Genomic DNA, 26,579 nt, shown 5'->3' on the forward strand with positions numbered 1-26,579 from the left:
AGAGGAACCCCATCTAGCCTTAAGTTCAAAGTTACAGCAAACAAAGGTAAACTCTCTAGGAAAAGGAACATTTACAAGTTGAGAAAACAAAGATAAACCTAGCACACCTTGCCTGGCTGTTACTTAAAAGTTTGAAATATGAGAGACTTGTTCAGAAAGATTTGGAGAGCATGGATTGATGTCTGGTCCCTCTTAGTCCCAAGAGCGAACAACCCCCAAAACAAAGAGCACAAACAAAAGCCTTCCCCCCATCAAGATTTGAAAGTATCTTGTCCCCTTATTGGCCCTTTTGGGTCAAGTGTCAGCCAGGTTACCTGAGTTTCTTAACCCTTTACAGGTAAAAGGATTTTGGAGTTTCTGGCCAGGAGGGATTTTATAGTATTGTACACAGGAGAGCTGTTGCCCTTCCCTTTAGTTATGACAGGTGAAAAAATAAGTTTACTAACCAGTTGATCCAGATTGTTCAGACATGTCCTCATAATCATCATCAAAGTTATTGCATTGTGAGGAGCATTTTTATAATGTTTCATTCTGACAACCAGGCCTTGTATCTCTTTATTGCATTGTTTACATTTGGCACTGTTCCTTTCTTATGTAGAGGTATAGGAATTTCTTTAAAAGATTCCCAAATAGGATCTTTATTATGACCTGCAGCCATGGCAGTTTTTTCCTTCTAAGTCCGTTCTAAGTCTAAATCAACTCTAGAGGCTGCACACTGAAGAATGTTGTATCTTCTTCCCACAGTGTCCTGCCTTGACACCAATGTTCCTCCTGTCTGGCTGCACATTCTGCTCTTTCTCCCTTGTTACATAACCCCTAGCCCTACCCTACCCCTAGAAAAATAAAAACAACAATCCAAGATTTCTGCTCTTGTAACTGCACTGCAGTATAAATAAAACAGAGCAGAAGGCAGTTGAGAAATTAATGGATTTCTGTTTGTTTATATATGTATTGGTGTACACATGCAAGGAGACAGATCAAGGCTGTTTCCAAGTGCCCCAAACTATCCAGAAGCAAAGGCTGGTAGTCACTGGGCAATCACTGTTTTTCTATAAGCTGGAAAGTGGGTTTCCAAGATGGGTGAAGTCATAAATAATACTCCATTTGAAACTGAGCCAATCAGAGCTCAGCTAGGGAGAAAGTATAAAATAGGAGTATGAGACCACTCAGGTGGGCTCAATGGATGATCCTGATGATGAGATATATGATGGTGTCTCTTGGAGTCAGAGGCTGGGTCCCAAAGCCTGTGGTGACTTTGCCAGTCTGTTGCACAGCTCCTGGATCTCCTACTAGGTCAAGCCCTTAATACAGTACATGACCTATTGTGCCATATTGATAAAACTTGACCTCAAAAGTTACATGTTTCCTCCCCACTCTTCGCTGCACCCTCTCCCCCCAATTTTTTATTTCTATAGAAAAGCAACTTTTAACTCTGTTTTCGACAGAGGCACGTGGATTTAGCATATTTTATTTTTATTATGTTCTAAGAAATCATAAGTTTAGACCAGTGGTTCTCCAACTTTTTTTAAGTTAAGCTTTCATGTGCAATTTAAACTCTGCCCCCTTACATATGTGCATAGTGGATTTTTCACTTTTTTTCATACTCTAAAATGGCTTGGTTTATTTTTGTTCAACCTTCCCAAACATATTTGTGTTTGTGCAGATTGGGTAAATTTCAGTCTGAAAGGTGAATGTTTGTTTGAAAAAGTTAAAAGGTCTTTTAAAATGGCAGTGCTTTTTCTTCCTGAGGCCGCTCAACATGCTATAAAAACTCCATGGCCCACCTGTGCCACAATAACTGGTTTTCTACATATAAAAGCCAGGGCCAGCGTTAGGGGATAGCAAGTGCCTCAGGCTGTGGGGCTTCTGCGAAACTATATTGCTCAGGCTTCAGCTTCAGCCCTCAGGTTCTAGGCTTCAATCCCATGCGGTGGGGCTTTGGCTTTCTACCCTGACCCCAGCGAGTCTAATGCTGGTCCTTGTTGGCGGCCCCCCTGAAACTTGCTTCTGGGCTTGGACCCCTGGTTGAGAACCACTGCTTTAGGCATTCTTATCTATAGATATTGCTGTGTGTTCCACCTATAGTTACGCATGGGAAGTTTGTACGTCCCAAATTTCACTGTCTGTCCTACAAGTTCCACAGATCTACTTACAATGGATCTTCAGTTTGTGCAGCTACAGGAGTAAAAAATTAACCTCTTAGTCACTGGAAAAGGCATAGCTCCCTGAATTGAGAAGCCCTCTATAGCTGCAGAAAAGCATAAGCAGACTTGCTGCTGCACAGCAAATCTTTTTTTAGAGAGAGAATCAGTTTAATCCTAATTTTGTCAACTCTAAGACAAAGTAACACACCATAATTGTCTTGAATCTTGAGGTGCTGAATTAACCATTAGTTATCAATTTTCTCTTTCATATTTTGAAGAAGAAAGAAGATTAGATATAGATGAGAAGCCTCTTGTTGTACAGTTAAATTGGAACAAGGATGACCGAGAGGGGAGGTTTGTTCTCAAGAATGAAAATGATACACTTCCTCCAAAGGTAAAGTAATATGCAAGGTGATGGTTTTAGTTCTTAGGAAAGTGCTGTTGTGATTTTTGTGACTTGTTCAAATTCAGTAAATATTTATTTAGATTTATAAAAGTGTACCTGTTCATATCATAAGTTTAAAAATAGCTTAAGTGCTTCAGTATAACTTACATTAACCTGCTAACAGTACAGAGAGACTGAATTCTAAAGCTGTGAAGATCTTTCAAAGAATTCCTTGCCAGTAGTCCCTTCTGGTTTACACCACTGGGATCCCAGTTTGAGCATTTTTGCTGCTCCCAACTGTGTAAGTATGGCATGACAAGAGAGTTAGTTAGTTACTCTCAAACTTACTTTAAAGGCCAAAACAACTACTTAAACTTTACCAGCAAATCTAGTGGCAGGCAGTGTAGATTGTGGAGAACTAGTTTAATATCCTTGCACCCAGAGGTCTGCCATTATGGGCGGCTGGTATAATAGGCTGGGGGGGGGCGCTAAGCCTCCCCAAATGGGATGCGGGGCACTTCAACAGCTGCAGGCCAGTGGGGTGCTTCGAAAGTGGAGTGCTATCGCTGAAAGCGCGCTCATGGCTCCACCCACTCTTCGCACTGAGGCCCTGCTCTAGGCTCCCACTTTTCCCCTGTGGCCCAACCCATACTGCTCTTCTTCCTGTCCCTGCTCCACCTCTTCCACTGCGGGCCTGCCCCCCCCCCCCCCCTGTGTCTCGTACTTCTTCACACACACACCTGTCTCTCGCGCTTCACCACTTCTCTTCCCCCCCACCCCCCCACCTGCTGCTCATGCCTGTTTGCCCCCTGAGAAGCAGAGACGTGTGGGCAGCAGGCAGGGGAGGGGGCTGAGAGGCGCAGGCAGGGGAGCCTCTTAGGGGAGGGGGCCGGGCTTGGGGCGGTCTGGGGGTGGAGCGTGGATGGGGCCTTGAGGGACAAGGCCAAGTGGGGGTGGGTCTCGGGGCAGAGCAGGGCGTGGGCTATGGTCTGGGTGCCGGTGGCCCTCCCCACTTCTAGGGAGCCTCCGGTGCTCAGGCCCAGCCTCACCTGATGTGAAAGTCACGGGTCGCGCATGGTTGCCATGTTTTGGACTTGCTTCACCTAGTTTTAAGGTGTTGGTTCTTCTTCAAAAGATGGTCCCTATGTGTATTCCACACATGCATATGCATGCGCACCATGTGCCTGAGTCCAGATTTTCTTCAAAGCAGTGTCTGACCCACACACACGCAGTAGCTCTCCTCGCTCTCCTGACAGAGGGTATAAGAGGCTGTGTGGGTCGACGTCACTCCAGGTCCTTATTACTGACACGTGGCTTGAGTTGGAATTATGTCCTCCTTTGCTATTGCAGAACCTGTACAAAATTTAATTGTAAATAGTTTATATCTTAGCTTAATTCTAGTCAGTACATAGTTTAGTGCAGAATAAAATACCCCCGGTCCCAGGACTGTGCCTAGGGTCCTGGGATTCAAGAGCTATCTCCTGCCATTGCTCCTTTTCTCTCTGCAGCAAGCGTCAACGGTGCCTGTACCATCTAGGGTAAGACACCTATGATTGCTAAGTGCAGATTCACTCCCACCTAAATATATGAGCACTCTGACCAGTCACTGATGAATTACATACAGGGTGACACCCGCAAATTCCTGGTCCCAGTTTTCCCCCCAGAAATGTGTGTCTTGTACTCTCCAGCACACTCATGAACAATGCAAGCTCTTGGAAAGTCTGTCATTTCATCAAAAGAAAATATTGCACCAACCTTGTTATCCCAAATGGAATTTCCCAGACACTTTAATCCAAATATGTACTGGTTAAGATAAAACATTAAGATACGTTTATTATCTACAGAAAGGATTGGTTACAAAAGAAAGTAAAAACGCAAGCTAATTCCTAAACTTTAACAAGCTAATAGGATTTAGAGCAATATCTTTCTCTCACCACAAGTTGTAATAGTTCACAGGCTGGATTTCCTTTCAGCCAGGGACCCTTCTCCCAGTTCAGAGTCCTTCAGGTGTTCATTGATGTCATGAGCAAAGAGATGGGAGGAGGGAGAGGTGAGTTGGAGGTCATTGTCTCTCTCTCTTTTATACCACCCTCCCCTTTTTGAGGATTGCCCTCCACCCGGCCCCCGCCCCGGGGTGTAGGCAACACATAGTCCCTTGTGGACGCGAGGGTTGAACGTTCCTGTGATGCAGTGTACATTTCTTGTTTACACCTTCCCATTGCTGAAGAATGGCTGCTTAAGCCAGTGATCATTCTTTAACACCTGTTTCGGATGCTAGTGTGTCTTTGTCTCTGAAAAACTGGTTTGGACTTGCTTGTCTTCACCTTGGAGCATGTTATAAAAGTGATACATAATAGCTTCTCATACAATGCTGGTAGACACATTTTCATCAGTTTGAGTTTTCAAATATCTCACAAGGCGTACTTTGTACAAAATGTATCATAGTCTTGTAAAAGTGGTCACCATAATAGTATATACCAGTGGTCCATGTACCTCTGGGGGTAAGCAGAGGTCTTCCAGGGGGCACATCTAGATATTTGCCTAGTTTTACAACAAGCTACATAAAAAGCATAAGCGAAGTCAGTACAAACTAAAATTTCATACAATGACTTGTTTATGCTGTTCTACATAGTAAACACTGAAATGTAAGTATATTTATATTCCAATTGATTTATTTTATAATTATATGGTAAAAATGAGAAAGCAAGCAGTTTTTCAGTAATAGTGTGCTGTGACACTTTTGTATTTTTATGTCTGATTTTGTAAGCAAGTAGTTTTTAAATGAGGTGAAACTTGGGAAGATGCAAGACAAAACATTCCTGAAAGGGGTACAGTAGTCTGGAAAGGTTGAGAGCCATTGGTATAGAGCATCACAGCTTCCTATGAGAGTAAGAGCCACTTGCATTGGCATAAGGACAGATCCCTGCAGCGGACTGTCCAAAAGAAATGCTTTTGCTCCCCAATCTGGTCCAGATCGTTTCCTCTACCAAACCTTATTAGCAAAATACTATTTTAACTCTTACATTAGGCTTGCAGAATTTAAAGGCCAGCTACCCATGAAAGACAGAGCCCAGTTCCAGTCCTCTCTGGGTGAAGGGAGGTTGGTAGCAAGAGTGGTTCTGTCTTCAGGATACAGTAGATGCTGCAGGTACAGCATCCAGATCTTTAGCCACAAGACTGGTCATGCAAAGTGACTTGTCTTCAATCCTCGGGCTTTCTTAGAGAAGTCTTAAAAGTAGGGTGAAATGTAATAGTGCAAAGTGCTAGATCATACATTTAGGGACTAACAGCAAGAATTTTTCTTGCACACTGGGGACTTATCAGTTGGAAGTGACAGAGGAGAAAGACCTGGGTGTACTAGTCGATCACAGGATGACCGAGCCGACAATGTGATGCAGCCGTGAAAAAGGCTAATGCAGTCCTAGGACACAGCAGTTGAGGTATTTCCAGTGGAGACAGGGAAGTGTTAGTACCATTATGCAAGGCATTGGTGAGACCTCATCTGGAATACTGTGTGCAATTCTGGTCTTCTGTGTTTAAGAATGATGTATTCAAACTGGAACAGGTGCAGAAAAGGGCTATTAGGATGATCTGAGGAATTGAAAACATTACCTTCTGGGAGGAGACTCAGAGCTTGGCTTGTTTAGCCTAACCAAAAGAAGGCTGAGGGAGTGAGATGATTGCGGTCTACAAATACATCAGTGGGATAAATACCAGGGAGGGAGAGGAGTTATTTAACTTAAGCGCCAATGTGGACACAAGAACAAATGGATATAAACTGGCCATCAACAAGTTTAGGGTTGTAATTAGGCAAAAGTTTCTAACCATTAGGGGAGTGAAGTTCTGGAACAGTCTTCCAAGGGGAGCAGTGGGGGCAAAAAATCTAACTGGCTTCAAGACTCAGCTTGATCAGTTTATGAAGGGGATGGTATGATGGGAATGCCTATGATGGCATGTGGCCCATCGGCGACTCCCAGTAGCAAAAGTCCCCAGCTGCTGGAGATGGGGCACTAGATGGTTAAGGCTGAGAGTTATTATAGGGAATTCTATCCCAGGTATGTGTGTGGTGGGTCTTACCCACATGCTCAGGGGTCTAACTCATCGCCATATTTGGGGTCAAGAAGGAATTTTCCCCAGGTCAGATTGGTGGAGACCCTGGGGTTTTTCGCCTTCCTCTGCAGCATGGGGCACAGATCACTTGCAGGTTTAAACTAGCATAAATTGTGAATTCTCTGTTACTCAGTCTTTAAACCATGATTTGAGGGCTTCAGTAACTCAGCCAGAGGTTAGGGGTCTATTACAGGAGTGGGTGGGTGAGGTTCTTTGGCCTGCAATGTGCAGGAGGTCTGACTAGATGATTATGGTGGTCCCTTCTGGCCTTAAAGTCTGACTGAGGTCCAAAATACTATCCAAGACACTCCCTCCCCCCTTTCAATAAGTCCAACCTTTTTAATGAAAAGACAGACAAGTCTCTTCATTCTCACATGGACTCAAGATCCACCTTGTAATCCCTTGGGATTTATACTCCAGCCCCAAAGAGGAAACACCAGAGACAGCACTTTCAGCTGTGACCACAGGCGCTGGCTTCCTCTGGGCCCTGAGGGTGCTCAAACCCCCCGCTCTGCCCCAGGCCCCAACCCCACCCAACCCCTTCCCCCAAGTCCTCATCCTGCATCTTCCCGCCCAGTTCTATCCCCTCCCCCGAGCACGCCCCATCCCTGGTCCTCCCCATCTCTTCTAGCGCCTCCTGTACGCTGTGAAACAGCTGATCACGACGGGCGGGAGGCGCTGGGAGGGAGGCGGAGAAGTTGAGTGGTGCGGTCAGATTATATAGGAGGCAGAGCTGGCTGCTGGTGGGTGCCAGCCTATGGCTATGACTACCCCATTCATATATCTTATTCTACCAGCATCCACCTGAACCTCTTCGTAAGTGACAGAGGATTCAGAGGTCCCGTTTCTCAGCTCCATCCACCCTACACCCTCCACATCCTCTCAGCCTCAGGTGAGAGGATAGTTTTGACATGCACGTTGAGATCCATGTATCACCACCGATGCCACCTACATCTCCTCCTGTCATCTTTGGGGGGGGTCATCTTATTTTCTTCACCCACAGTTGGAACAAGATCACCACAGGCAGTTGAGTTCTGCAGATTGTCCATTAGGGATACTCTATAGAGTATTTCTCCTTCCCTCCTCATAAACTATCTTCCCGAACCCCCTTCCAGGATCCTTCTCACCAATTGATTATTCAGTAGGAAGCAGAATCCTTTTTATTCCGGGGAGGGATAGAGAGCATCCCTCCTCAGTACCGGGGGAGAGGGTTCTACTCCCTATATTTCCTAATTCCCCAAAAGAACATAGCGCAGAGACCCATCCTGGACCTTTGGCAGCTCAACAACTTTATCTGAAAGCTGAAATCCAGGATGATAACAGTAGCATCTATAATCACCTCCCTTCAAGAGGGAGTGTGGTATGCAGCTCTTGATATGAAGGATGTATATTTTCACACGGGCTTTCACCTATCACACAGGAAGTTCCTGTGTTTCATGATTGGTCAGCAGTGCTACCAATTCCACGTCCTTCCCTTTGAACTCATGATGGTGCCCAGGGTGTTCATGAATGTTTTTGCAGTGCTAGTGGCCCAGATGAGACATTAGGGATATATGGTATTTCCATACCTAGATGACTGGCTTCTGGTAGGCCAATCCCACTAAGAGGTTATATCAGCAACAAAGTTATTTTGGGGCCTCCTTGCCATCTTAAGTGTTTGCATAAACGAAGACTTACATTTGTCCTGCACAAGGACAGTAAATTTTATAGAAGCATGGCTGGACTCAATTTCTGTGAGAGCTTTCGTTCCTGCAGACAGATTTTAGGCAACGAGCAACCTGATCTCTTGCACCACCCGCAAACCTCGATCTACCGTGTGTCAGTGCCTCTCCCTGTTAGGCTATATGCACCTATCTGACATCTTTCATCAGACTCCATTTGCGGTGCCTACAAGCTTGGCTCCACTTGACTTACACCTGGGCAGGGTTGTCATATCTTTCAATCAATCCCCTCCCATGTTGAGAGGAGAGGAAGCCAGTATTCATACTGATGCCCAGCCATAAGGGAAATCAGTACCTCCCTGTATAGGTGTTTTGGCCTCACCAGATCTCCTTTCTAGAAATATCAAAAATTGAAGTGGTTTTTGAAAAGGTTCCCAAGCAATTTAGTCAGCCTGCCACTCGCAGTGGCCTGCAAGGATCTCCTTGTCAGAGGCAGTCTGGGAGCCTTTTATTACTGATTGCTCCTGACATATTGTTTTAGTATTACTTGTTAATGCTATGTTGTTTCCCCAAAAATGCACTTGGGTACAATCTTATCAGGAAAAGAAGCTGCAAGAAATATAACCTCTGCTGCAGGGAGCCATTGAACCTATGTCATGTGGTGAAAGAAGGAAAGAACTTTTTCAGATCCTTCTAAATAAAAAGACAGGAGGGTATATTATACAAGGGGGGAAAAAAATTCAAAGTATGCATCCAACTTCATATTTCCATTAAAGTATAAAAGAAGAGAGTAAAATTAAAATGCCAGTAAGTACTGTAAGTTAGTTGGGAAGGTGGTAGTGAGTTGCTGCACCTGCTACAAGGTTTGTAATAATTTCAGTCAGTCTTTGAAGAATGTGTTTAGTTGTTTATAACTTAAAAATCAAATGCTTAATTGCTAATGGTTCCTTCCCCTTCTCCCCGCCCCCGGTAATGGGGGGTGGGGTGGTTGCTTTTCCTGTATCTATTTCCAATATGGCGTTACTAAGTGTTTTAGCTTATGCTTTACAAACTTGAACTACCAAATCTAGTTTGTGATGTAATTAGAGATCATTAGTGACTTTGCAGTAGACCAAGTGACAAAAGCAGTTTAACTTGATTCATTTCAGAAGGCTCAGAGCAATGGGCCTGAAAAACAAGAAAAAGAGGGAGTGATCCAGAACTTCAAACGGACTCTATCAAAGAAAGAAAAAAAAGAAAAGAAGAGGCGAGAGAAAGAAGCATTGCGGCAAGCATCAGATAGAGATGATAGACCTTTTCATGGAGATGATATGTAAGTTTATTTTAATTTTGATGAGTTAATTATGATATAAATTGGTTTTATTATTACCTCTCAAAAAATTAAATAATAAGTAACCACTTAACATTGGGGGTGGAGAGGGAATAATTTAAAATAAGATTTGGCTACCACAACAGGACGAAATTTTATGGCAGTAACTCCTAAAGTGTGCAACAACCTGTAAATTTCGCAGCGAAATTGTTTGTTGTCATGAGACATCTTTCACTCCTGACTCTCTCTTCCCATACGAAAATCCACAGCTGTTGCTCATAGGTGAAAATACTTTTCAGGAACTTCTTTTGAAATGATTATTTTCAAAGATGAGTTTCTCCTTTTGCGCTCCAGGTAGCCTGGATCCACTCCCTGGGCCTTCACTCTTGGGATCTTGTCCAGGTGATCCAGCTCATGTGCTTCCGTTAGGAAACGGAGGAGCTTGTAGCAGGCTTCAGCGGCTCATCTCTTTAGCTCCCTGGTCTTTGGCTGTTCACTGTTCTCCAGGCTGCTTACCTCACCAGCCTACAATTCTGGCTCCTGCAGTTCTCTAACTGCAAACTGGACTCCATCTCTAACTCCCCCATATATTGCTGCCTAGTTCAGTGGAACAGTGCGGGGAGCATACACTATTAATCCTTGTATGGAACTTAATTTGTTGGAAAAACTGGAGAGCAAAAGGCAACGTAGGCAGGTGCCTGTAGAGCTCACAGACAAAAGAAAATGTTGGCTGTGATGACCAAGAAACTTAAGTACTGTAGCTTATGTCAATGTGATAAACTTAAGGCTAAAAGTTTTAGAAATTAATACCAAAAGTTAGGGTTCTGAACTCTCATATTCTGGCACCTAAATAAAATGCCTGATTTTCAAAAGTGCTGCGCATCCATCATGTCCTATTGAAGCAGCAGACAGTGATTACTTTGAAAATCAAGTCACTTGTTCAGGTGCCTAAATATAGATTTAGGTGTCTAAGTTTAGGCATAAATTTTTGAAAACGTTTGCCTTCCGCTTTGCAGACTGAAAACTTGTAAACCTAATCAGGGATTTACAGGAAAAATAAAATCCAAAATCATACACTTATAACCTTTAGTGTTACATTAGCATATAGCATTAGCTTTTGAATTTTCAAACTATGAAATGAAAAAGTTAAGGTTCTCTTAGTAATGTTAATTCAGTCAAATTTCACGCACATACGTTGTTCTGAAATCCTGTTCTTTAAAATGTGTGCCATAACATTTCTCATGTTTCTAATCCACAACTATTTACTTGCTACCCATTTTATTTTGTCCAGAGGGAGCTATGAGAGTTCCTTTTCCATTGTTACCTGCTACAAATGCGAACCCATTGCTTGATTTCCTTTTGGAGCCCCAGTCCACATCTTCTTTGGAGGACAGCAGCAATTTCTTTTTTTGTTGCCTCAGAACCTCATGTCCTGCAGAGTTGTTTTTTCTTCTTTCCTTTTTCCCAGTTTTTGGACCTGGATATTTTGTTGGGCATAAACACTTTCATCTAAATAGAATATTTGGGGTCATTCACTTCATAACAGCACTTTTCTTCCCGGTCAGTAGGAGCCTGAAGTACCTCACAGTGGGATTTAAAAGCACCAGTTTTCTCCCTACTCCTGCTTTGCAGCTTTATTTGCTGCGGAAATTTAATAAACACCTTGTGTATTCACGTAAGCCTCATTGTGGACATTTCAAAGAAAATATTTGCTCAGTGCTCACCTTTGATGAAGAAGCAAAATATTAGAATGTGTAAGGAATGGAATAGAAAATAATGCTGGAATATTATTCCTTTTTATATAGGTATATGTATGTGTATATATGTATGTGTGTACGTATAGTAGTATATCTTCCCCAGAATATCTTGTTCAATTCTGGTTCTCTTATTACAAAAAGGATAGAGCAGAAATAAGAGTTTGAGAGGGAAGTGGGGAAATAGATGCCTGGTGAATGCTATATGAGGCGTGATTGAAAAGACTTGTTTAAAGAGGAGTTAAATAACAAGAAACATGAACTAGGTACACAAAAATAATGAATGGTATAGATGGTGAATTAGGCACACCTATTTACCCTTTCTCATGATACAAGGACCAGGGACAATCAGTATCATGGAAAGGCAAATTTAAAACTGCTAAAAGAAAATTTTTTACACTATGGATAACTGCTGTGTAATTCACTGCCATAAAGTATAATTGAAGCAAAGAGCTTATGAGGATTAAAAAAAGGATTGGATACTTATATGGATATTAACATCCACATCAGAACAGGATAAAAAAGGAGATCTAAACTCTCATGCTTCAGGGTGTAAGTCAGCTACTTACTGTCGGATGTTAGCAAGAAACTTCACCTGTAGACATGTTTTCATAATTATTCATTATGATGTTTCTTGCACTTGATTCTGAAGCATCTGGTATGGCCACTGACAGAAACAGGATACTGGAGTAGATGGACCTTAATCTGATACGAAAACTTCTACAAGCACTTTGTGAACGTCAGGAATAACTATATGATCTCAGAGATAAAGCTCTGGGCTAACATTGTGTATGGGGAATAAATTTGGCTAGTCAGATGTAGTTTGTATTGCATCAGAGATCTTTGACAAAATCGTGGCTACTTTGTAGAAGACCAGAATCTTCATGCATTTTGTGGCAACCAGGATCTTCAACACCTGCTTTTCTTGTGAATCAGTTGAATAGTTTCATGGCAATCAAGATCTTTTAACATATTCCTGAATGAATGAAAATATATAGGTTCATGGAATTGTGCAGAAGGGACAATGGGATTAGAGGGAAGAGCCTGATCTGTGTACGGGGTAGGCAGGATGTGTGGGTGGGATTTGGGGAGGAGGTGATGGAATGCCGGCATTTTTTCAGAGACAGGTTTTAGTGGTGCATTCTCTGTGGTGTATCGGTGCTTGTGGTATTGATGAATTTTGTCTCAGGGTGAGGAAATATACTACTGTTGGTCATCTTTAAAGCCTTGTTTTTTTTAGGCTTTCATAGATTTTTAAGGCCAGAAGGGACCATTGTGATCATAGTCTGACCTCCTGTATGCCATAGAACTTCCCCAAAATAATTCCTGGAGGGATATCTTTTATAAAAACATCCAGTCTTGATGTAAAAATTGCCTGTGATGGAGAATCCACCAACCTAGCTTCAACCTCCAGTCATTATATTGTTATGCCTTTCTCTGCTAGAACGAAGAGCCAATTATTAAATATTTGTTCCCCATGTAGGTACTTCTAGACTTATCAAGTCACCCCTTAACCTTCTCTTTGTTGAGCTAAATACATAGATTCAAGGAGGTCAGTCACTATAAGGCGTGTTTTCTAATCCATTAATCATTGTCATGGCTCTTCTCTGAATCCTCTCCAATTTATCAACATCCTTTAATTTGTTAAACATATTATGTAGAGAGCAAACTTATCTCCACAATACACTATTCTTGTGTATTAATATTGGAGTTTTGTTAATAATGCAATTTCTTAGCACAATTTTAATGTTTTTTATATTAATATAAAGAAATTATTGGTTGACATGTCAGTGGATTTAATTGTTCATTTGAATTATTAGTAGAATACAAGTGTTTCATTTTGTCCAGAGTTCTCTGGGTTTTTTTTGTAGTTTTGCCTTCACATTCAAAATAATCTTTTTAGCATTCCCTAATGCAATTTTGCTTGAACTTGGTTTTGTGATTCAAGTTGAATGCAATAAAATGAAAGTTGAGTAGCAAACACATACCAACCCTAGTTGCTTCCAGATGATCTACAACACTTGCAGACCAGAATAAAATTAAATATGTGAAAATCTGACACGCATTTCATAATTTAATTTTTTTTCTAGAAAGACCTTGATTCTCTTGTCTTTGTAAGATGACTAGTACTAATATACAAGACTCTTGGTTACTATTTATTGTACATGAACGCAGGCATGTGAATAATAGTCTAACAGAGGCATAGTAAGTGAAAACACTGTCCTTGTATAGTGATGTACTCTGACTGTCACGGTACAGATCTGATTGTTTAATAGTTCATGTGGTAATTAGGATGTGTTTAGATATTTCAAAGTATTGAATAATATATTTCCTTTTTTTCTTTTTCTTTAAATTAATTTTACAGTGAGAATTCTCGTCTCGCAGCAGAGGTGTACAAAGATATGCCAGAGACCAGCTTCACTCGAACAATATCCAATCCTGAGGTAGTCATGAAACGACGGCGACAACAGAAACTAGAGAAGAGAATGCAGGAGTTCCGCAGCTCTGATGGCCGGCCAGACTCAGGTAGTGATTCAGATTTGCTTCTTGTATGTTTTAATTTAATGATATACTACTTAAAGGAAGCTTAGCCCTTTTTTCACATGGCCAACAATTCTTGAAACTTTCTTTTATTAAATTAGTCCAGTGAAATCTAACTTACTTACTCATACTAAAGCCAGTTTCTATATCTGGTAACTGATTGTTTACTTTGGTCTCGTTGCTAGTAACATCTTCCCAAACAAAACAAAACAAAAAACACTTGCTAGAGTTTGCAAAAAAAAAATACTGCCAAACCATTAAGTAAAAATTAGTTCTGTAAAATTCCTGGACTTCAGTGTATCAACGTGTGTGGCAGTGTTTGGGGTTTCAGGTAAACTAGGACACTGAAGAGCTTAAATTATATCTGTTTATCACAACTCTCCTGTGTGTAACTGGATTTAGCTGTCAGAAAGGTTGTAAGATCTATTGTTAGAATGTGTGGTTTCCCATTCATGTCATTTATATTTCAGAAAAGGTTTCTGGGAAACAGTTTTAGTTTTGATGCAGCGATTGCATGCTCATTCTGATCTCAGGCCTTTTCTTTAAAAGGAAGGAGAAATGGATCTCTCAGGGAAATATGGAAGAAGCTGTATACTGTTGTTTTATAAGCAGAGTCTTTCTCAGATACATGAAATCAAATATTTATAGTAACAAATGAGAATCCCTTTATATAATGTGCTAAAAGATAGCTTTTGCTATTTGGGTGAGCACAGCATTTGTATGTAGGGATGGGCAAGAGATGGAATCTATGAAAGGAGGAATTTGTAGAGTTTTGGTGTTAAGGTATACCAAAGAAGTCTGTTCAAATGTTTAGGACTCTTAAATCTGTGATTGCATATCCCTTTGCTCAGATAAAATAGTAATTACATATATTTTCAAGGTGGAACCCTGAGGATTTATGCAGACAGTTTAAAACCAAATATACCATACAAGACCATCCTGCTGTCCACTACAGATACTGCAGACTTTGCAGTTATTGAAGCACTGGAGAAGTACGGTCTGGAAAAGGAAAATCCCAAGGATTACTGTATTGCTCGGGTAAGTAAAGCTGTTAACATCAAAACACTCCTGGTGCTTATGTTTGAGGGGTTTTTCTTTCTTAAAGCAACTTTTAAAAAATCAGCACAGTTTATCAAAGTTTGTTGATATTTTAATCTTAGAACTTGTATCTTGTCACTTAGATATGTTAGTAGTTCTTAAGCAATTCAATTATTTTCATTTTCATAAATCTTTAAAACGGACCTAAACCTTCCAGCTTGATAACATTTTTATTGCTGCTTTGTTGCAAAGCAGTGTGTAACTGATGGAAATATATTTTTATACTTAAATTGATACTGCAGTCTTATGCAACTATATCAAATAAATTTTAGTAAAGTTTATAAATTAAGGCCTCAGTCCTGCCAACACTTAAGTTTGTGAGAAACTTTGTGAAAGGTTGGTTGCACGGAACTAAATGGAATACTCAATACATAAGTGTTGGCAGGATCAGGCCCAAGTCTGACAAAGTAAACATTTTGAGATATATTTTCAGACGCTGTTCAATAATGTATAATAAGAGAGCTGTTCCTGAAGCTAAAATTGAATTTCAGTTTGATATTTAATTTTTAGAAGTTGAATATATATTTTAAGGATGTCTAATTAAAAAACACCCTCAGCTCATTGAATGATATGAAAATGAGACAAATAGGTTTCTTTTAATTAATTTGGAAAAAAAAATCAAACTTTATATAGAATTTGTTTTTAATTTACCTATTAGCTGAGTGGTGTAGCTTCACCAGGGAGTGTCCATAGGCAACACACTGATTAAAAATACAGCTCCATCTGCCCATTCCAGCTGTTGGGTAAGGAGAGGATGGTGGTGGGATTTGAAATAAGGTGCTACGTCTGGGCCTTGTTTGTGAACTCCATCCTGTATATCGGCCTCTGGCTAGTACCTGTTTGATTTAAATTTGAAGCTGTTACTCCTCTGGTTGGTAGAAGGGACAAAAGGCTTTTCTCCATTCTTCTTGCCTTCCCCAAGACTCACTGTTTTTTGATGGGAAGGGGGGAAGGTGTCCTCTCTGCTCCACTTTTAGGCCTTGTCTACACTGCCACTTTACAGTGCTGAAACTTTCTTGCTCAGGGATGTGAAAAAACTCCCCCCTGAGCAATGTAAGATTCAGCACTGTAAAGTGGCAGTGTAGACAGTGCACCGGTGCTGGGAGCTGCGGTCCCAGGACTGGTAGCTACTCCCCTAAGGGGGTGGGGTTTTTTACAGTACTGGGAGAGCTCTCTCCCAGCGCTGGGGCCATGACTACACAGCCACATTAAAGTGCTGCCGCAGCAGTGCTTTAATCTTGGTAGTGAAGACATACCCTGAGTCTCCTAATTGTTGTGAATGGAGAGTGGGGAGTGATCCCTGCCATTCTAATCTTCTCCAGGCTCTGCTTTTGGTTTTTTTTGTTTGTTTTTTTGTCTAACACTGCCATGCTCATAGCTCTCAGTGGCATTATCAGCTTGAAACTGATTTGTGACAGTTTCATGTGTTTCTACCTGGGTCTAAATAGCATCAAGGAATCTGACTAGAGATTTTTGATTCGATTTTCTGATGTTTGAGAGAACTGTGAATAGCTGCAGAGATACTGCAGCCTAAGACTGCAGCTTAGGAAGATGGCACTGAATCAGTTTCTCTTTGGTTCACTGTGGAGTGTCTTAAGAAAAAAAAAAAAGTTTATATTTTGCAGAAGTAAGTGTCTTAAATCTTGTATGCATGCCAGAGAAATATTCCCTTACGATGGTGAATTTTTCAAGCCTTATCTTGTATGATTAAAATAAAGAAATGTAGTCTAAGGACTTTTGCATGAAGTTCAGCAAAGATTTTGCTGGTCTTACCAAAGAAGCAAATTGCTGCTTTAATTTTGTAGGCTTGTGGAAAAGCATTAATGTGGAAAGTGGAAACTTTCCCCAGAAACTCGACTCTTCTTTGTATATCTAGTATGCTTTCATGTGTTTTTAAGGAGGTAACTGGTGATTTCCATAGATAATTATATAATTTGTTTTGTGCTGTATCCTTATAAATGTGGCAGACCTGCTTTTCTGACTCTTTAGAGTCATTGTGGTTGGATAATATATTGTACTCTTCACTAACTGTTCTGAATCTGCCACACTTCTGACACTATAGTATATGAACTTAAATGTGGAAGTGATTTACTATTAGACTGAAATAACTTGAAAACCTAATTCTAGCTAAATGTTTTATGAAACTGAACTTTCCTGTAAAGAATTGCTTGAACTCTTTAATTAAAAAAAAAAAAAGTCCTTGATTCAGCTTAGACTACATACATTATTATTTTCCTGACGGAGAGACATGTGAATAATGTGCTAAATAGATTAAATAAATAGATTTGGTTTCATTGTAACTTCTTTAGTACTGTTTATAGGAACTTTTAGTGAAATCACAGCTATCTGTCAGCATCCGGTGAACAATTTCTCCTCTTCCTCCAGTGTTGTAAAAGATTGTGCTATATTGAGATTTACCTTGAATTTATGATCTTCATTTAAAGCAATCTTTGAAAAGCTGCATTAAACTGAACTAAAGTAACATCACTTTTTTTAAACGTTTTCCTCTCCTAGTGTTTAGCATTTTGAAAATATGGTTCTTTGTCTTTTTGTTGATAGTGTTGAGATGTCTTTGGGGAGGATTCAAGTGGTTGACATTTACTTAGCTATCTAATTGGATTTTAAATTATTTTACTGAGAAAAGACCCTTTATAATGCTTCATAAAATATCCATAATAAAGTTCATTTCACTTGTTCTGAAGTTTCACTTGAAAGACCAACTTCCATATTTTGCCAGTGCTGACTTTTTGTTGGACATGGCTCCTTGGGGCTGTATTTATCATTTTTCTTCTCACATTTTGTTAGCCTATCTCTATACTGCAACTTTACCAGGTACAAGAATGGTGCCGTTCTAACTAAACATTAAGTGAATATAAGTTTTTGTTTCAATACTAATTTTTCTTTGTCTTTCAGCATGTTAATTGTGAGGTTCATTGCATATCATGAGATTCATTGCACACCTCTCAAGGTGTCTAATTAGACAATTTTGTCTAAGCTACCTGTGCACATTAATTTGAATGTGACCTAAAACTTGGAAAATATTGTGTGGCATACAAGATTCTATTTTAGGATGTATCTGGATTATATCCTTAATTTAGGATGCTTTATTTCTTTTATTCCTTATCCTCAGATAAATTAACATTTTTTTGCCTGTAACGCACAAAATGAAAGCACACACATGCTGAGGGATCATTTTCAAAGAAATTACACTTTTTGTAGATGACATGAAATGTTTTTGTTCTCCAGCATGTGAATAACATAAATGTTAGTGGCTGTTTTTGGGTAGCAGAGTCAGTGACCTTTAATTCTATCATAGTGATATGAAAAAATCTTACTATCACTGAGCTGATCTTTGTGATGATATAAGATTATAAATCAAAATTTTAATTTATTTTTAATAGATCACTAGTAACATGGCACACTGGCTTGTTGACAAAAAGTGGCAGGGCAAAATAACAGTCTGTGGAAACTTAGTTACATTTTTAAAAATATATATATTAGAGCAGTGATCCCCAAACCGTGGTATGCTCCCCCTAGAGGTGTGTGGAGGAATATTCGAGTGGATGCAGCAGGACCTGGGCCAGCCCCCCACAGGGGGCTGGGAGGGAGCACCACCCAACTCTGCCTCTAACCCCCTCTCCTCCCTCACCCCACTTTTGCCCCCAGCTCCACCTTCAGCCCAAGCTCTTCTGCTGAGCCAACTGTGCATTAATGGAGGGGCGTGCGTACAGATTCCATTGCCGGTAAGGGAGGGGTGACAGGAAAAGTTTGGGTACCACTGTATTAGAGGTATAACTAGTAGCTTTTCCTGCAGCTTAAGTTGCCGAACACATCCTATTATAAGACAGTTTTTTATAACTTCATCAAATTTTGGCTGTTCAGGTTGAAATTTTCCATGCTGGTTATTTGTTTTAGGCTGAATATTTTGGGGGAAGTTTCAGCTAAAATGGTTCAGACATTTCAGAAAATGAGGTTAGGAAAAAAATTATTTTGTCCATGTTAAAAAAATTCTTACATCCATTTCAATGAAATGCTGTAATGCTGCTTTGCTTTGGAGTGGGGGCTTGCCACAGGGGATACCCTGGTATCAGTGATGTACCTCTTGCTGCCCCCATGAAAATCCACTCAAATTTGACCCAGTTATACACCTCTGAAAAAACCCACAGTTAGCACATGATAGGTAGTGGTTTGTTAGTGGCTTGCAGTGTTTTCTGAAGATTCTGACAAAGGTAATCCTCCACCAGACTATCAAGCAAACTTTAAGATTGCTTTGCATTGCCAGAGTGGCACAAAGTAGCATTAAGAGGGCCAAAGATCTAGTGCAGTACTGTACATTAATTGTGTTGGTCAAGATAATTATATGGTGCGTGTGTGTAGGGGGAATTGTGAAGTGAGAAGTAAGAGTGTGTGTGGGAGAGGATAATAAGCATGTGTTTGATTCTGATTTACAAACTGCGAAGACAAAATTAATTGCTTTGTCAGAGGATGATAGTGTATCGTGAGTGAAATTTGTTTTTCCTTGGTGCCATGAGAAGTGTGATTGACCCTAGTTCAGCAAAGGGAGAGAATCAGAAAATAGGTTAATGTGTTGCTTGCTAAGGTTTTTTTTATATTTCTAGTTGCATAATTCACTATCTCAAAATAGAAGCTGTAGTGAGGAAAATCCATCGCTAGGTCCTCGGTGCAAATCTGATAATTTTTCAGTGGAAACTCATAGTTAACTTTCCTTTATAGGTTATGCTTCCTCCTGGTGCTCAACACTCTGATGATAAAGGTGCTAAAGAAATTATCCTTGATGATGATGAGTGCCCACTTCAAATATTCAGGGAATGGTCTAGTGATAAAGGTATATTTAAAATATTATACAGAAATGTAAGATAGTCCAAGCCATCTGTGTAAAGTAGGAGGTTCATTTGAATTATATTTTGCAGTGTTCAGTTGTATTGTATTTGTTCTTTTTTTTTTTTAAATAATCCATGTCCAGAATTTTCCAGGGTGAACTTCAAGGCCGACAGTAAAATTTTCTTATTCTTTATGGTTAAATACATTCTCAAAATGTACAATAAAGTGGAAGAATTTACTAAAGTCCTTAAAATTGACTAGTGGGGTAAAATAAATGACGCATTAAAAAAAAATCTATGGTTTCATGAACCTTAAATAATTTAACTTAATAAAAATACAAGGAACATATTGAATATGCTATGTTATAAGCAATATGAAGAACATTTACTGCTTTATGGATGTTCTATTTGTTTACTCATTGGTAGTAGGACTCAGTGGACGTGTATAATGTTGTGTTGTTTTAGGAATACTAGTCTTTCAGTTGAAAAGACGGCCTTCTGACTATATCCCAAAGAAAACCAAGAAACAAACTGATGGAAAGCCATTAAAGGGGAAGGAAAGAGTTGACGGGTCTGGCTATGGCTCTTGCCTTCCTCCTGAGAAACTACCCTACCTGGTGGAATTAAGCCCAGGTAAGAGTTCTGATTTATAACTGATGGAGTTTTTGTAACTGATCTCACTTCAGATTGAATTATAGATTTGTTATATTGAGCTTTCAGATTTGGTACTTTAAGTACAGTGATTAAAACACTTAACGGATATCACTTCAGTAGCAGATTTTCTCTGAGCTTTTACTAGCTAGCTACAAAAATGAGCTTTAAAGTGTTGCAAAGGAACCTTTGTTTGATATTCTTTAACTTTCCATATTTTTAGAAGATTCATCTAAAAAAATAAGTTGTTCACTGAAGGCAGATCACAAAGTATTAAAAAAAAGAAAGCATAAACTGGAGTTTTGTTTGGATTTTTGAGTGCCAAACTTGATAGATAAATCACTGTATTTAGATTTCTTATACACTTTTATCACCTTTTAACACCTTATTTATAGATGTCTTTCAATATTACAACTTAATATGAAAAAGTAGTTGTACATAGGGTTGCCACCTTAAGTAGAATAAATTGAGACTTTCATAGAAATGTATTCCTTTTGTGGTTTACAAGTGTATAGATTGTATACATATTTGAGGCTTCAGATTGGTAGAAGTAGTATCATGTAACTGGTTCTACTGTAAACACGACTTCTTTTAAAAAGTTGGTTGCTAAAATCTGAATTACCTAATTGCTTTACCATATACTGCAGCACAGTTATTAAATCATTACTATGGACTGTGAAATACTATACATAAAAGTATACTTGCATGTATTTCTCTGATTTTTCTTTAAAATCATTTGTTTTATTTTCTAATATACAAAAAACATCTACATTCGGTCTCCAAATGATTAGCAAAAATGAGGTTTTATTGTGCAGATTTTATTGCCACTGTTCAGGCTGCTCCATGAACAACATCATAATTTTATGAGAAACATCCTGAAGTGCTGGTATCTGCTGTTTCTTCTTTGAGTAGTGTCCCTATGGGTGCTCCATGTCAGTGGTTGTGCACTCCATGCACCTTGGATCGGAGATTTTCATTAGCAGTGTCCGTTCAGCCTGCACATGTGCCATTGATATCTTTGTGCCCAGCACCAAAGCTATATCAGGCTGCCCGGGTGAACTGCCTTCTGTTCCTTATCAACTGCCTTTGCTGGTCCACTTGGTGTTTGCCTTGGCTTTTGCTGTGCTTTTTTTTATCCCAACTTACTAGCTAGTTGGTTCTTAGTTTGTTGAAGTAGTTTGTAATTTCTTTTGTTTAAAACAAAAAAAAGTGTCCACCCCCCCCCCCCCCCCAAGATTGTTGTGGCATAGCTGGGCTGTGAAGTTCTTATAGCATGTTGGGGGGGGCCTCAGAAAGAAAAAGGTTGAGAACCCCTCCTCTAGAGCTGTGCGCAGACACAAAATTGGTATCCACATCCGATGTGCGATCTGCAAATGTGGTCCATGGATATCTGCGGATTTGCAGGGCTCTAGAAATCTTCCAGTCACTTTTCAACTCCTCTTCCAGGACACCAGTTCACTGCTGCATCCCAATCTGAATGTTCTCTGCCTCAAGGTTTGTCTCCTTGATGGGTCACAGGACTAGAGTTATCCTGTTCTGCAGAGGTACAGCACATATCATTATATAGTAGGAAGAATTCTACCAGATATACTTGCCTTCAGAAATGGAGAAGTTTTGTTCACTAATGTGAACTCTAGGGCACTGTCCTGACTTCTGCCCCTCTTCCACTTGTTCTGGAATACCTGTTGCATCTAATGAAAACAGTACTGTCACTTAGTTCTCTTAAGGTTCATCTGGCAGCCCTAATGGCCTTTCAGACCACTGTTGAGGGGTTCTCCCTATTTGGTCAGCCTGCAACTGCAAGGTTCATGAAAGGCCTGGGAAATCTCTTTCCACCTGTAAAAGTTCTTGCCCCTATTTGGGACCTTAATCTGGTTCTTTAAAGTCTCATGAAGCCTTCTTTGAACTGATGGTGACCTGCTCCTTACTGAATTTATCTATGAAAACAGCTTTCCTAGTGGCTATTACCTCAGCCCATAGAGATGGAGAGACTAGGGCCTTAATAGCAGACCCTCCTTTCACCGTTTTCTACGAGGATAAGGTTTCCTTATATCTGCATCCAAGGTTCCTTCTAACGTGTCATTAACCTGCCAGTTTTCTTTCTGAAACCGCCTGAGTCCTGTCTGGAGACTGTGCTCTGTATGCTAGATGTCAGAAGGGCGTTTATCCTTCTACCTACATAGGACTAAACCATTTCCTCAATCGCCTAGACTGTCTGTTTTGTTTCCAGACAGATCCATGAGCTCTGCTGTTTCTACCCAGGTGCTAACGAAATAGATTTCAGGGTGTATTATAGCTTGTTACAGTGTTGCCAGCATTCCAGCTCCTGCCTGTGTGTCAGCTCACTGGATGACTCTACTTACATCTATGACTCGACTTAAAAATGTAGCAGTTGCTGAGATCTGTGAAGCTGCTACATGGTCTTCAGTACATACCTTCTTCAGACATCATGCTTTAGTTGATGCCTCTAGATCTACTGCGGCAGTTGGTGGTGCAGTCCTTTCCTCTGTAATGGACCCAACTCTGAAGTGCTCAGGGCAAGTCCACACTACCACTTGAGTCGATGTAACTTATGTCACTCAGGTGTGAAAAAGACACCCCCCAAGCGATGCAAGTTACAGCGACATAAGCACTGTCCACGCTTGTGCTATGTCGGCAAGAGACACTTTCCAGCAGACATAGCATCTCCCTCTCGTGGAGGTGGAATAATTTGCCAATGGGAGAGTTCTCCCCAGTTGGGATAAAGTGTCTTCACCAGACCCGCCACAGCGGCGCAGCTGCATTGGTGCAGTTGCGCTGTTGTAGCGCTTCTAGTGTAGACCTGCCCTCAGTGATGGAGAAAAGGAACTAAGGGCAGTTTGCCCGTGCAGCCTGTTATAGCCTCTGTGTGGGGCATGAGCATATCAACACAGCACATGGGCATGCTGAACGGACATCATTGCTAATGAAAATCTCCGATCAAAGGTGCATGCAGCGCACATGCACCTGAAGTGGAGCGCCCATCGGGGCACACATCTCGAAGAAGTACAGTTACTGCACTGGGTGAGTTACTTTTTCATAGCATATCAGGGTTTTTTTTATTATTATTATTAAATGTATAATTTGTTTTTTCAGTGTATCTTTAGTGTTTTAGCCTTTTAGGGATTAAACCTAGATTTAAAAAAAATATTATTTTTTGTTAGTATTAGTTATTTGTAGTTCTGTTTTACTGGTTATGTAATTTGGCTGTACTGTTTGTGTATTTGAATTGGTTCTTTCAGTAGATGTAATTTGATGTATTTGTTCTGGAATTTGAAAGTTGTAGTGGATGGGACACTTTGTATTAAGTGATTTTTGAATCAGTTAACCTTTTGGCTGCAGTATTCCTGTGGTACTATTTTAAATTATGATTGTGTTTAAATTAGTAAAAATTCAGATAATGGCTGGTGAGGTCAGCATAACATGTGGCACATGCCAGAAATGTGTGTTTTGTTTTTGTTATTTTTAGGACTAAAGTTAATGAGACTTGCCTTTGAATTTCATAAGAAATTAAAATGCTTAAAAACAATCCTTTTTTTGGTTCTGATCTAAATTTTCTGCTTATGGAGCCTAGTTGTTTTAGTATTAAAATACTGTGCATCTGGCCAGTGGAACGAGACATCCAATAATCAATAGATAAAGAATCTTAAAATGAGACAGGTGGCAACTCTGTATACAGTTAACTAACTACAGCCTTTGCACTTTGCTTGGACACTGATCTATTGTTTGTGCTTTCTTCTAACAGCTAATTGTTGGCTTCTTAAACAATAATAGAAATTAATCCATCCACTTACTTTTCAGGATTAAAGTCCTTGTAGGTTTTCAAGTTGAAAGAGTTAAATGCACTGCATCCTTTTAAATTGAATAAGCATTGTCTGGCTACAGTTTCACCCTTTCCTGTCTTTTCTTTTCCTGCCTTCTTCCGCATGTTCTGCATGGTATCTGTCCTGCTGGTGCTGCCTTCACCTGGGTCCTGTGCATGTGTTTCTAACCCCAGGGAGAAGGAATCACTTTGCCTACTACAACTATCACACTTACGAAGGTAATGCTGTATTTAATACTGTTCTTTCTCCCTACTCGCTAAAAACAGTGCTGGCAAAAAATAAAAAAAAAACATTTTTTCTCAAAGAATGAAAGAGTATCCTTTTTTTGAAATGGGCAATTTATTATATGAAACACTGATTTTCCTGGATATATCAGATTAATTTTAAATAGTCTAATTACTGGTGAAGAGGTGTCAAATAGGTCTTCAATTAATCAGATACTATTAACCCAAGAGCTAAACCTTCCAGCTAAGGCTCACAACTGGATTTCATAAGGCCTTTCCCTGTGGTTAAAGGGCAGCACTCTACTGTGAAGGAAAATGCTCCCTTATTTAGCTTGTTGCAGAACACAAGGGGAGTGATTTTTTATTTTTTTTTTAAACCACCTTCTCCCTGACTGTAGAGGGGGGAAGGATTTTTTCTGAATGCTCTCTTGGCTGTCCGAGTGAGGATGAAGTATTCAGTAATCTTTGCTGCTTAGGCGGATGCTTGGACCACTGGAAGAACTCTCTCTTCTGTCTTCCCTATAGAGTCCCAGTGGCAATCTTTGGTATTTCTCAAAAAGCTGGATACGCTACTCCCTGCTCTATATGATACGTCTATTAGGCAGAGCATTGATCAGAGGGACTCACCCACATAGATTCCAAGGCCAGAAAGGCCCTGATCATCTAGTCTGATTTCCTGTTATTACACAAACCATAAAACTTCCCCAAAATAATTCCTAGAGCATATATTTTTAGAAAAGCATCCAGTCTTGATTGAAAAACTTGATTTGATTTTAAAATGACCAGTAATGGAAAATCCACCTTAATAGTGGTAAAAATGTTCCAATGGCTAATTACCTTCAGACTGTTAAAAATTTAAGCCTTATTTCCAGTCTGAAATTGTCTAGCTATTGGATCTTGTTACACCTTCCTCTGCTTGATTGAAGAGCACAATAGCAAATATTTGTTGCCCATGTAGCTACTTTTAAACTGTAATCAAGTCTCTCTTTCCCTCCCCACCCATTAACATTCTTGTTAGGCTCAAGGAGCTCAGTCTATTTAGCTTATCACTATAAGGCATGTTGTCTAATCCTTTAATCATTCTCATGGCTTTTCTCTGGACCCTTTCCAACTTAACATCCTTCTGGAATTTTGTACACCGGAACTGGACACAGTATTCCAGCACTGGTCGCACCAGTGCCAAATATATGGCTAAAATAACCTCTCTACTCCTACTCAAGATTCCTTTGTGTATACACCCAAGGATCTCGTTAGCCCTTTTGGCCATAGTGTCACATTGGGAGCTCATGTTCAGCTGATTATCTCCAAATCTTTTTCAGAGTCACTGCTTCCCAGGACAGAGTCCCCAATTCTGAGCTAAGGGAAATATATCTAAACATACGGCCTTTATGATTGCTGCCAAAAGATTTTTGAAAAAAAAAATTCTAATTTAATAATTACTCAATGTAAAATTCCATGAGGGATGAGATGAGGAACCACAGCAGGGCTGCACTCAGTTATAAGTCTCCAATTTTAAAGCTCTGCTCATAACCTGCTTTACAAATCATTGCAGTGTTCTTTGATTCTCCTGTTAATGTAACACAATATGTAGTTACAGCCTATTTTGCCAAACAGGAGAAGCGTGCAAAGCAGCTTGCTTACTACTTGAGAAACTACTATGGTAAAGCCTTTACTAATACACCATTTCCCAATTTATTTAGCAGTTCTCTTATTTTGTCTTTGTTCCATAGAGTACTTTAAAGACAGTAGTGGTTTTTTGTTTTGTTTTGTTTGTTTTGTTTTTTATCAGCAGTGATATTACAGTGTATAAGTGTAGTATCTTTGCTTGGTGAAATAATAATCCCCTCTGCAGACATTTGGCATCTGGCTCCATTGTTTTATGGAGCTTACTCCAGTTTCACAGAGAGCATTGTCCCATAGAGTTGAAAAGCCTCATGAAATCTTGATTACAGAGAGTAGATTTCATCATGGAGGAATAACTCGTATTACAATTGCAGGTTTTCCACTCAAGCAGTTTTT

General features: G+C 40.0%; 1 protein-coding gene across 39 annotated transcripts in view; it reads left to right on the forward strand.

Annotated features, from left to right (window-relative positions):
• Positions 1–26,579, forward strand: part of AFDN (afadin, adherens junction formation factor) — a 233,174-nt gene that overhangs the window by 76,496 nt on the left and 130,099 nt on the right. For 22 of the 39 annotated variants that reach the window (XR_010599747.1, XM_024112024.3, XM_024112055.3 and 19 more), the window contains exons 3-9: positions 2,423–2,538; positions 9,449–9,612; positions 13,729–13,889; positions 14,785–14,942; positions 19,737–19,848; positions 20,309–20,476; positions 24,510–24,554. Coding sequence is in view for 37 of the 39 variants with exons in the window: in XM_024112024.3 (XP_023967792.2) it covers positions 2,423–2,538; positions 9,449–9,612; positions 13,729–13,889; positions 14,785–14,942; positions 19,737–19,848; positions 20,309–20,476; positions 24,510–24,554 (924 nt within the window). In the remaining 2 variants the exon portion in view is untranslated. The remainder of the gene's footprint in view (positions 1–2,422; positions 2,539–9,448; positions 9,613–13,728; positions 13,890–14,784; positions 14,943–19,736; positions 19,849–20,308; positions 20,477–24,509; positions 24,555–26,579) is intronic. The other 17 variants (XR_010599748.1, XM_024112047.3, XM_065588929.1 and 14 more) reach the window with 3 other exon arrangements.

The sequence above is a fragment of the Chrysemys picta genome, chromosome 3 (genome assembly GCF_011386835.1).
Source record: "Chrysemys picta bellii isolate R12L10 chromosome 3, ASM1138683v2, whole genome shotgun sequence".
Lineage (NCBI taxonomy): Eukaryota > Metazoa > Chordata > Testudines > Emydidae > Chrysemys > Chrysemys picta.